Source organism: Moschus berezovskii, chromosome 5, assembly GCF_049115385.1.
Source record: "Moschus berezovskii isolate FMDL1 chromosome 5, NW_MosBer_1.0, whole genome shotgun sequence".
NCBI classification, from domain to species: domain Eukaryota; kingdom Metazoa; phylum Chordata; class Mammalia; order Artiodactyla; family Moschidae; genus Moschus; species Moschus berezovskii.
In genome coordinates, this window is record NC_142464.1 from 19,029,220 (window position 1) to 19,042,031 (window position 12,812).

General features: G+C 40.0%; 1 protein-coding gene across 11 annotated transcripts in view; it reads right to left on the reverse strand.

Moving 5' to 3' along the window:
• ANK2 (ankyrin 2) overlaps positions 1 to 12,812 on the reverse strand; it is a 268,452-nt gene that overhangs the window by 228,214 nt on the left and 27,426 nt on the right. For all 11 annotated transcript variants that reach the window (XM_088836164.1, XM_088836165.1, XM_055433969.2 and 8 more), the window contains exon 2: positions 6,418 to 6,519. In XM_088836164.1, the coding sequence (XP_088692290.1) occupies positions 6,418 to 6,519 (102 nt within the window). The remainder of the gene's footprint in view (positions 1 to 6,417; positions 6,520 to 12,812) is intronic.

Sequence of the window (12,812 nt, forward strand, 5' to 3'; positions counted from 1 at the left end):
AAATGAAAACTCAGCTCTTTTCTTTTTAAAGAATACTGTCTTATGCCAAATTTTGAATTTTCCCCATATCCTTCAAATGAAAGAAGTAGCCAAATGGCATTTTTCAATTAAATTTCAAAATTTTCTTGGTAGTTATGAGACCAATTTTATAAAGAAAAGGACTTTCATCCATGTTTCAGCTTAAGGAATCCTTAGCACACCAACACACATGGTATTTTTGGAAAGCTAGTGCAGCCCAGATTGCCTTTCATTGAAAAATACAACAGGGGTACAGAAAGTCCTGGTTTCTATGTTACATGTCATGATGCTCCCCAGAAGCTCAGGCTTATGAGCAAGATATGCAATATTAGCTGTGAGATTTTATGTATTTAGAAATAGCAATACTTGGGCTAAAGAGTTGCCTCTTTTGCTCTCCTGGACGTTTGGGAATGATTTCTGCTCTATATTTTATTTGAGTTTTAGTAGTAATCCTGGTGGTGGTGCGCTTTGATTTAAAAGTTCCTTTAACAACATATCATGCTAATCTGTGGATGAATAAGGTCCATTTTATAACAGCAATATTAGATTAAAAATAAGATTTGACAAATTTAAAATCAAGGGCAGCACCACTGCAAATTTTGAAGGGCAGATTCAAACATCTCAGGAAGATTAAAAGTTGAAAGAGAACAGATCTCTGTGACCCTGGGGACATCACTTAACCACCTGTGGACTCTTTCTGTATTTGTAAACTCAGGGGAGTGTGTCCCTTACATTTGTCTCTGCTGATTAAAGAGCTATCAGGCCACCAACACAAAGCCTGATATGTAGTAACTGATTAGTTAGTGTTTGTTAGTTCATTTGCCTAAACTCTACTTGATGTACATTCCTGAATGGTAATAAAAAAGAGCCAACACCAGACAACAATATTTACTTTATTACCCGGTAAATTCTGGTGACTGAGGAGAATCAACCTCATACTTTGCAAGGAGGTCAACTTCAATTTTACTGGTTCTCGGTGGATTATACACAGTAATTGCAGTTAGAATATGTACACCTTAGAAAGTCCTTTCATATTTCATATTTAATTCACATTGCTACTCAGTGTGTAAAATTGTACGTATTATTATTTTCTTGTCCCAGAGATTAGAAAAATGTCACTTACTAATTTGAAATGACCTGATGAAAGTGGAGATAGAAGTTAAACGTGAGCCTCTGGGCTCTAAATTCTGTATGATTTCATGACATTGTTGCCTTCTCACAAAAACAAATGTTCTTCCCTTTTATAGTAATGTGTTAGTGGACACTGGGCCACAAGAAAAATATGTTGCTGCTGCTGCTGCTAAGTCATGTCAGTTGTGTCCGACTCTGTGCGACCCCACAGACGGCAGCCCACCAGGCTCCCCTGTTCCTAGGATTCTCCAGGCAAGGACACTGGAGTGGGTTGCCATTTCCTTCTCCAATGTGTGAAAGTGAAAAGTGAAAGTGAAGTCTCTCAGTCGTGTCTGACTCTTCACAACCCCATGGACTTCAGCCTACCAGGCTCCTCCATCTGTGGGATTTTCCAGGCAAGAGTACTGGAGTTGGGTCCCATTGCCTTCTCCAAAAATATGTTAAGCTACTAAAAACTTTTCTAGGTAACTCAAGAAGTTAGGTTCATAACTCTACAAAGCAGATAAGAAGTAAGCATTTACTGTTGAGAGTTTTTCTTAAAAAAAAAAAATCAACCTAAGATCTTTTATATGATTAAGATATTTCTTATATTTTAGGGTAAAGTGGACTTGGTTTGACTGAGGTTAATGTCATTTTCCTTGGGTTCCTCTTTCGGCATCACTTATGAAGGTTTTATCTAAATGAACTAATACTTCAAACAGTTTCATTGCCTTTTTTCTAGCCTATTCAGTTCAGTTCAGTTCAGTTCATTCCAGTCGCTCAGTCGTGTCCGACTCTCCGCGACCCCATGAATCACAGCACGCCAGGCCTCCCTGTCCATCACCAACTCCCGGAGTTCACTCAAACTCATGTCCATCGAGTCGGTGATGCCATCCAGCCATCTCATCCTCTGTCGTCCCCTTCTCCTCCCGCCCCCAGCCTTTCCCAACATCAGACTCTTTCCCAGTGAGTCAACTCGTCGCATGAGGTGGCCAAAGTATTGGAGTTTCAGCTTTAGCATCAGTCCTTCCAATGAACACCCAGGATCGACCTCCTTTAGAATGGGCTGGTTGGATCTCCTTGCAGTCCAAGGGACTCTCAAGAGTCTTCTCCAATACCACAGTTCAAAAGCATCAATTCTTCGGTGATCAGTCCTCTTCACAGTCCAACTCTCACATCCATACATGACCATGGGAAAAACCATAGCCTTGACTAGACGGACCTTGGTTGGCAAAATGTCTTTCTAGCCTATTACAAATATAGAATGTTAATGAATTGATATTAAAATTGGGAGAATGTATTTAATGTACCTGAAAAAACTCTAAAGTAGCATGTTAAAATATTTAAACAATTTATATTCATTCTCACAGGCAGTTTTGAAAGAAGTTCATATGTCTATATAGGAATTTGGAGGAAGTTCATACATCTATATAGGAATTTCGTATAGTCCAAGCTATATTTTTCCAATAGTCATGTTTGGATATGAGAGTTGGACCATAAAGAAGGCTGAGTACCAGAAAATTTATGCTTTTGAACTATGGTGTTGGAGAAGACTCTTGAGAATCTCTTAGGCTACAAGGAGATCAAACCAGTCAATCCTAAGGCAAATCAACCTTGAGTATTCATTGGAAGGACTGATGCTGAAGCTCCAATACTTCGGTCACTTGATATGAGGAGCTGACTCATTGGAAAAGACCCTGATGATAGGAAAGATTGAAGGAAACGGGAAAGGGGCAGCAGGAAATTGGTAAATAGCATCACCGACTCAACGCACATGAAATTGAGCAAACTCCAGGAGCTGGTAAAGGACAGCAGAGCCTTGCATGCAGTAGTCCCTGGGGTCACAGAGTTGGACATGACTTGGAGACTGAACAACAACAGGAATTTGGATGTTCTTTCTCTTTTAATATATGAAAACCCCAAATTATTTGTTCAAAAAAATACTAGAAACATATCAAATAAAAGAATTCATAACAAAATATAAGACAGATAAGAAATGGAGGTATAAAATGTGAAGATCTTATATACTAGGATAAAGGCATTTGGCTTGATTCCATATGTCAGGGCCAAAAACTATGTAAGGTCTGCTATTTTATCTTACCTATAAACTAAACTGCTACACTGCTACTGCTTCCTGATGCTAGAAGAAGACACGCGTCTCCTAGATGAGAGACAATGGACTTCATGCATGCGCGCTAAGTCTCATCAGTCATGTCCGACTCTTTGCGACCCTATGGACTGTAGCCTGCAGGCTCCTCTAACCATAGGATTTCCCAGGCAAGAATCCTGGAGTAGGTTGCCATGTCCTACTGCAGGGGGTCTTCCCGACCCAGGAATTGAACCTGCGTCTCCTGAGGCTCCTGCATCGCAGGTGGATTCTTTACTGTTGAGACACAAAGGAAGCTCAATGGACTTCATAGTTCACAGCAAAGAATCGGCTGACTGTCAACATGTTGCCTATACCAGTTCCCTATATCCCCTCCCAATCCCAAGGAAGTGACACAGACGACCATGGATACCTGTGCATACCGTGGGTTATGTTAAAGAAGAATTAACCTTCAGGGACTCACAGCTTTTAAACTAAGAATAAAGAAGCCTACTTTTTCTCTGAAGGAATGAGCTACCTAACCCCCTAAGGTTGGACACTGCAAACACTACCCTGAGAAATGCCCCAGATAAACAGCATTCAGTGTCTCTCATTCTTGTCACACAAAAAGGAATAGATAGGGATGCTCAGGGTTACAGCAGACTGATTCCTAAAAGCAAGTAGCACTCAATATATTTGATGCCAAGAGATATACTCCCCTAAAGAACAAGAAATATTGGTGGGGACAATACTTCCTATGGTGGAAAGTCTTGGGAGGAGCAAGGAAAATCCTGCACCCTTTGCAAAAGTCTACAGGTAATTTTTATATAAACCACACTGATCTAAGCACTGGAAGCCATAGAAAGATTGGGGGTAGGGGAGTACCATAAAAATATTTTTATTTTAGAAAGATGACTCAATACATAGCATAGAGATTGACCAGAGTGACAGATGAAGACAGAATCTAATTAAGGAGGATCTTACAGCAACTATGGTAAGTGACCCTACTGTGGGTTAATGCAAATTTGCGGATGTAGAAAATGAACCAGGAAAGGAGTGCTGGACTGGAGCAGAGGAGAAGACAAGGGTGGAAACCTGTGGGAACTAAGTATTAGTAAGGAAATTGACTATGCTAAAGAGTCGGTCACGACTGAGCGACTGAACTGAACTGCACTGAAAGCCTTTCACTGCGTGGATCACAACAAACTGTGGGATATTCTTAAAGAAATGGGAATATCAGACCACCTTACCTGCCTCCTGAGAAACGTCTGTGCAGGACAAGAAGCAACAGTTAGAACAAAACATGGAACAGACTGGTTCAAAATTGGGAAAGGAGTATGTCAAGGCTGTATACTATCACCTGCTTATTAAACTTATTATATGCAGAGTACATCATGCAAAATGCTGGGCTGGATGAAGCACAAGGTGGAATCAAGATTTCCGGGAGAAATATCAACAACCTCAGAAATGCAGATGATACCACTTTAATGACAGAAAGTGAAGAGGAACTAAAGAGCCTCTTGATGAGGGTGAAAGAGAAGAGTGAAAAAGCTGGCTTAAAGTTCAACATCAAAAAATGAAGATCATGGCATCCAGTCCAATCACTTCATGGCAAACAGATGAGGAAAATGTGGAAACAGTGTCAGATTTCTTTTTCTTGGGCTTCAAAATCAATGCGGATGGTGACTGCAGCACAAAATTAAAAAAGATGCTCCTTAGAAGAATAGCTATGACAAACTTAGTGTATTAAAAAGCAGAGATATCACTTTGCCAACAAAGGTCCATATAGTCAAAGCTATGGTTTTTCCAGTAGTCATGTATGCTTGTGAGAGTTGGACCATAAAGAAGACTGAGCACCAAAGAATTGATACTTTCAAAATGTAGTGCTGGAGAAGACTCTTGAGAGTCTCTTGGACAACAAGGAGATCAAATCAGTCAATCCTAAAGGAAATCATTCCTGAATATTCATTGAAAGGACTAATGTTGAAGCTGAAGCTCCAATACTTTGGCCACCTGATGGGAAGAGTGACTCACTGGAAAAGACCCTGATGCTGGGAAAAGACTGAAGGCAGAAGGAGAAGAGGGTGACAGAGGATGAGATGGCATCACCGACTCAATGGACATGAGTTTGAGCAAACTCAGGGAGATAGTGATGGACAGAGAAGCCTAGCATGCTCCAATTCATGGGGTCACAAAGAGTCGGACACGACTTAGCGACTGAACAACAAAAAGAAAATCAGCAGGTAGGAATTTGGGAGGATAGCAAGTTTGAGTGTGAAAAGACACCCGATTCAGTTTTTGAGAAGTTGTATTTGATTTACTAATTTCAGGGGACTATAGATTGAACGTAACTGGGCTCAATACACATCAGGATATATATATCAGTATATATCACAACATTCTATAGATGATTTAGAACTAGACAATGAAATTTATCTCCTGCAAGCTTATAATTAGCCAGGATTATTCATTTCCCAGTTAGCTCTGTCATGCACACACACACACACACCAGCAACATTTAGCACACTATAGTGAATACTGGAGTTCACTAAACACTTGTATTCATGGTATTAAAATCTTACAGAAAATACAAAAATCTCAACATCCCTGGGATCAAATAATATCCAAAATGTATAATACCATCTAAACTCTTTAGCAAATGGATGTTATAAATAAATAATCTAAACACCTCATTTAATCCAACAGTTTCAAACTCTTCTCACTCAAATCTATACTTTAAAAGTAATGTCAGGGTGGGGAGGGGTAAGTGGGTGCATAATTTTGATTTTATCCTTTTATTTCTCTACCCCAAGTTGTAATAGTCAGTTACCCCCTGAATAAAAGGCTTACAGCAGACAAGAATAGAGGACAGCATCCGGATAACTAATTGATAATAAATGAGCAGTAAAACATCTTTCTTGGTCAGCATTTCAGCTAAGGGCAGCCCAGATCAATTCATAAGCAAAACTGATATTTAATTATTTTTGATCTATTTACTTTGCTGGTATTATGAGCTCTAGACACAAATGTCTGAGGCTTCAAAAGTTGGTAAGGAGGCAAACATGAACTTTCATAATTCTGGACTGGTGCTATTTTAGTAAATTCAACAAAAGACAAAAAGCCCTGCTGGGCTCTTTGACTGTATCTATAGGGAACAGGTGTGTCTTCAGCATATAATACAGATGCAGCTGCAGGGCGCTTACCTGGTTGCAGGTATTGATGTCTATGCCCCCCTTCAGATATTCCACGACTTTGTCTAAGTTGCCTGCTCTGGCTGCACGGAGGAAGCTTGCATTGCTGTCAGACTGTGAAAAACAGAAAAGAGCTTCAGTGAGTTACTGATAAAGTGAGAACATATCAAAAACAAAGAAACAAGAATGTCTTCACTGCAGATCAGAAGAGCTTTGGCTGCAAAATAATTCAAACCTGAGTTTAAAACACTTAATTAACAGGACAAGTGAGCAACCTCACAACATTTCTAGAGAGCTAAGGACATTAAGGTCAATGGGAATACATTCTGCTCTATTAAAGAATGTAAATGAATCATTTAAATAAAAATAATTTTATCACTTTATTCCAAATCTTTGGCTACATTTGAAGATGAATTTATGCTACCCCCAAATCAAATGTTACCCATTCATTTTAGCTTCAGGAAGCTAGTAACTTTATACTGAGCCTAGTATGAAGCCAAAAAGGAATCAAAAACTGAAAAGGAATGAAAGGTACTGGGTTTCTACTTTCTCCCTTGGCTGGTTTTCAGATGCATCTGGGGGAGAATACTGACTACGGTCACCTGGCAGTCATCTGTCCTTATGATAGGGGAAAAACAGAAAGTTGCAAGGATGCTTTGAGGAAAGCAGATAGTGCGAGCTGGCAGGTGTGGACTGGGCCAATCAAATTTTGTGATCCTAGTGATTTTGGAAAAACAAGATTAAATTTAAACCAGCTGACATAATACCAGATTCAAATCTCTTGGTAAAGATGATCAGTCCGAGTGGAAACTGCTTTCTAAGTCCTCATCTTGAGTTCATTCCTCTCAAAACCTGATTCTGGGAAAATCAGCTGAATCCCCCCACCCCCACAAAAAAATATGTCCAAAGGAGGCTATTTCAGAGACGTAGCCACAGGCACCTTGCCTCTCTGACTTGCTGACAAAGTCCGGTTTTCAAACTTTAACACAAGGATGATGATAACTTCATTAGGTTCCAAGATACTGGCATCACTTTATAGATCTTCTTGTGGTATAACATCTGACTAAAGAGGGAATGGGCTTCCCAAGAGGCATTAGTGGTAAAGAACCCGCCTGCCAATTCAGGAGACATAAGAGATGTGGGTTCAATCCCTGGATCAGGAAGATCCCCTGAAGGAGTGCATGGCAACCCAGCGCAGTATTCTTGTCTGGAGAATCCCCATGGGCAGAGGAGACTGGCAGGTTATGGTCCAAAGGGTCGCAAAGAGTCAGACGCGACTGAAGCAACTTAGCATGCACACACATGCAAAGAGAAAACAGAAACCTACCTACAATAGTGGATCCCTATGAAAAGAGACCTACGAGAAAGGGAGATGCAGCTGGGATGGCTCTTAATCCACCATTCTCCCCAGTAAGCTACACTGCCCTCCTCCTTCTCTCTCGAAAGGACTCAGCAAGGGCCCTTGGCATGCTCTTGGACCTATTTACTATGACTGGTGATGAAGTACACATATAGAAATGGAAGTGTTTCCTCTGGGAGTCTCAAATATGGAATTACTTGCAGACTGTTAGAATGATTTACACAGGGGAAGACTGAACACCCTAAGACAAAATTACCTCACATTTAAGCCAAATACCACAATGCCATATATATTTATAAATTTGATAGATAATTTACGAGGAGTCGAAAGGTATGACTGAACTCTGCACATCTGGACAGAATGCTCGGAGCCTTCAGAAACGTATCCCGGTGTGACTAACACAGTGCTGCCTTCCTCCTCCCCGCACTGCTGTGATGCCTCACGCTTCATCCTTCCTGAAATCCTTGCTCATGGCAGGGTGCCCCTGGCATATATGCAATGCTGCAGCAGCTGAACGGTGACTCATTTTGAAATGCCCATTCTATGGAAGTATTTGTGATTTGCAGCAAATTCTAAATTCCAGGAAGATTTTCGTCCTTCAACTTTCTTGCCCCAGCACTTAGTGAAACACGATAATACTTTGCATCATGCTCCGTCAATATCCCTAAAGAAACATTAGTTATTACAAAACAACAATTAAATAACATTAGGTCACAGAAAGTATTACAGCATTATTTCCCACATCCAGGTTTTTAAAAATAAATCCACATGCTATATATTACATGGTCTTCCCAGGCAGTACTAGTGGTAAAGAATTCGCCGAGAGATGCGGGTTCAATCCCTGGGTTGGGAAGATCCCCTGGAGGAGGGCATGGCAACCCACTCCAGTGTTCTTGCCTGGAAAATTCCACGGACAGAGGACTACAGTCCACGGGGCCACAAGGAGTCAGACACGACTGAGCACATGAATGTTTATGGTGAGTCAGGCACAGAGCGAAGAAGTCATATGCTTTATATTGTGATTAAAATAGTACTAGGAGAAAGCAGTTATTATTATGCTCATTTAACAGGTGAGGAAAGAGGTTTAGAAAATTTTCAAGGTCACAGAATTTTTCAGTGGAAGATCCAAGATTTAACTCATGTTTCTCAGTCTCAAAGCAAGTTTTATCTGCTGTTCTGCCTCATCTGTGCAAGGCATTAAAGCAGAAGTTACTGTAGATACCTAACCTCAGCTATAGGTTCAGTTTGTTTGTGATAACCTCAGTATGCCCTTGGTCCACCTATTTGCTCTGTAAATCCTGGCACTTGCTTGATAGAGTGCCTTCCTTAGCTAGAGGGAGAATTCTTGGCTGACAGCTCTAGCTTCAAATTTATCAGCCATCTATGCACCTTGAAAAATGAAGAGTTGGCTTGAGACAAACTACTGAGAAACACATCCACTTTGGAATAATGAAAGAGACAGTAAAGTACACACTGCATTAAAAAGCCAGTTGACTGTCTCTCTCTACATGCCTAACGTGACCAAACTCACAAACTAAGATCAGGGTTCACTGTCATTCCTGTAGAAAAAAAAGAATGCCATGAACAGAAGTAGAGCCAGAGGGACTGCAGACCCTGCAGGAATGAAGAAACACCCAGAGACACCCTGCGGAAGCTTGAGGGGAGCGGGCAGTGCTATTGTTGGTCTGAAGGGACTTCAGGTGTCATGGAGGGGTACCTATTAGACCCTCTCAGAACCTTCTGTAGGGGCTGGACATGACACTGAGGATTGCTTTTGCTGTTACATAATAACAAGTTTTAATAACTAATTTTCTCTTTTCTGAATCAAACTTCTAAAGAGTAAAGGCAAGTAAAAGACTTAAGGCCAGTCCCTGGAATTCTAGCAAAAAAAAAAAAAAAGCTCCCAGTTTTTTAGACAGGCTAAAGCCAATAGAAAGGAAACACGTGAGCTACCCTGGCAAGGATCTCTTCAGCAGTTGAGTCAAAGGAAATTTTGCTATAAGCTGTATTCTTCTAGAACCCCATTAAGGGATTTAGTTTTTCCAAAGTAAGAAAATGCATTAGAAATGCATTTTGCAAATGCAAGTAAGTGTGTTATTATAAAATGCTTTCAGATCATGAGTTTCAAGAACAAACGTAAAATGAAACTTCAAAATGTATATGTAGATACTGACATTATTGAAGGTTAAAAGTATAGATTGGTATGGAAGTTTATATTTTTCTCCTACTTCCAGATAAACACTTGCAAACCCTGTACTACAAAGAGGTCAATCTGTGATTAAAGCTCTTGACATAAGAGCTTAGGATAAACAGCTTTTAGTCTGGTTACCTTCAATCAACACAGAAATGAAAGAGGATTCCGGGACTCCTGGTGAGAGATGCAGCAATTTTTACCATGCTATGTTTCCCTCCGAGTATGACAAAAGTAAGAATTTAAAAATTAAAATTAGGTATTAGTAGTGGGAGAGGCATGCTTTCAAAACAGACTGTTGTCTCTTGGCTTGACCCAGGAGATTTCATGCACAAAAAGCACTAGAAAGAGAAAAGAAGGCAACAGCAATTCCTTTGAGAGCAAAGTCTGACATACAGACTAACTTTTTATGCTTTGTTGCTGTCTGTCCCTAGAACTCTCAATCCTACTGTGATTATGCCTATATAAAGTCCAACTCTGAACAAGGCATTCAAATGCTGAGCTCCACTTATTTTAATCTGCAACAGATGGATGTCATTAAAACGTGTCCCTTTTACAACCCGAGTGTGGCATCTCAAGCCGAGAAAGAAAAATTTCCTCTTCAATTCTTCTTGACACAGTTCTGTACGTTTTTTGATCTGAATGTTAGAAAAACAATACTTTCTCAGCATCCAGCAGAGCAGACATGAAAGGCAAGGAGGAATGTGCGTTCACAGAGCCACATTACGGCCTGAAGGAGTGCCTCCCCAAAAGATCCAGGGGCTCGCTCACAGGGGTCCTTGAGTTTGCTAGAAGATTTTGCAAAAAGTCTATGCTTACAGTTCAGTAACAGCCTAACAAAGAGAATATAAGCATGTTCCAGGTCATCTAGATGGCTATCCTTAGTTTACTGAGTGTAGCTATCTATCTTTAGCATGTGACTTTGAGTTTATAATTCAGTGCGTAACAGGTGAAGGAGAGATGGAATACAGACAGATGCACAATACATAAAATATTTTGCCTTGGAACAGACTCATCAGAGAATCTGGCCTTCATACATGGCAGGATGCACTAAAGAACCTGAGCACAGCACTCAGGAGCACATCAGTGTTGGTTTAGTCACTAAGTTGTGTCCGACTCTTGTGACCCCATGTACTGTAGCCTGCTAGGCTCCTCTGCCCACAGGATTTTCCAGGCAAGAATACTGGAGTGGGTTGCCATTTCCTTCTCCAGGGGGTCTTCCTGACTCAGGGATTGAACCTGGGTCTCCTGCATTACAGGCAGATTCTTTACTAACCGAGCTACAGACCCCACATATTAATAGGGACTTCCTTGGCAGTTCAGTGGCTAACTCCATACTTCCTCTGTGGAGGGAGCAGTTTTGATCCTTGCTCAGGAAACTAAGATCCCACATGTTTCACAGAGTGGCCAAAAAAAAAACTAATAAAAAAATAAAGTTACAAATAATAGGCTCAGATGCTATCTCTGTGTGGTCCAACTTGCCTTGACTATTGGCAGTAAGTATAACAAAATCCAGAGTAAAATGTTTTTCAGTTCCTAAATGCAGTATTATTGGCTTAGGTACATATCTTTAGCACAATACTAATTCCATCACCAAGTAAATGAAGAGAGTTTTAAACGATTATCAAATAGCATGCCTTTAATATTGGCTTCCCAGGTGGCTCAGATGGTAAAGCGTCTGTCTGCAATGTGGGAGACGTAGGTTTGATCCCTGTTGGGAAGATACCCTGGAGAAGGAAATGGCAACCCACTCCAGTACTTTCGCCTGGAAATTCCAAAGAGTCTGACATGACTGAGCAACTTCACTTTCACTTTCAATATTGGCATTGGCAAAGTTCTCTGATAGCTTTGTTTTGATTCTGAAGTAGGAAACAAAAGTTTAAATGTATTAATAATGGTTGTATGACATGCTTCTAAAAATGCATGCTCTGTATTATTTTTATTTAAGGCAAATTCAGAAATACATTATAGAAATACAAAGTTAAATCTTTTTACTATTAAACCAACATCTGCAACCTAGTTTTACACAGGCCTGTCCATTCTATTACATTGATGCTATTTTTTTTAAATAATACTAGTTTTGTAGTTTTGTCCATGCTTAATTTGTAAAACTTTCATTTTAGTAATATTCTAAGAGTTTAAGGAGTTTTATGTAGTTTGATTTTTACATTTAAGTTACCACTATAGGGAATTCTGTGGCAGTCCAGTGGTTAGGACTCCAAGCTATCACAGGCCAAGGGCCCATGCTTAAGCCCTGCTCAGAGTGCTAAAATCCTGCACGCCACATGGTGAGGCCCCCAAAAAATGCTTTTAATCAAAAAATAATAATTATTATTATTAGTCTAATAAAAATAGCACTAGAGGTTACAAACTATTTTCATTCTTCAAAGGGAGGAATTTATTATTACTATTTGAGAAGCTCACATCCTCTAGCATAAATTAGCCACCAGCCTCAACTAACCTAGCAAGCAACACTGGGTACCTCCCCTCAGTCTGTGGCTTATCCCACACACCACCAATATGTGCCAAGCGATTAACCAAAAGAAAGCACATGTTCCCTGTGAAACTTGGGGAATTTGCTTATTTTCTTAGGATACAGTTATTCCTTTAAAAAAAACGGGGTCATTTACCTGCCTACCCCAAGATCTACATTTTTACAGTAATACAAAATAAACAAAATGTATTAAAATCACTTGGGAAAAATCTTAATATGAACATAATAAAATAAGGGACATTTCTACAATTCCTTAGGTCTTTTCTTAGGAATGTTGGATAAGTTAAAACTATGTCCAGCAAATCACAAGTTGTATGATCTTGAGTCTTTGTGGATCTCAATTTCCTTATCAAAAAAAATAA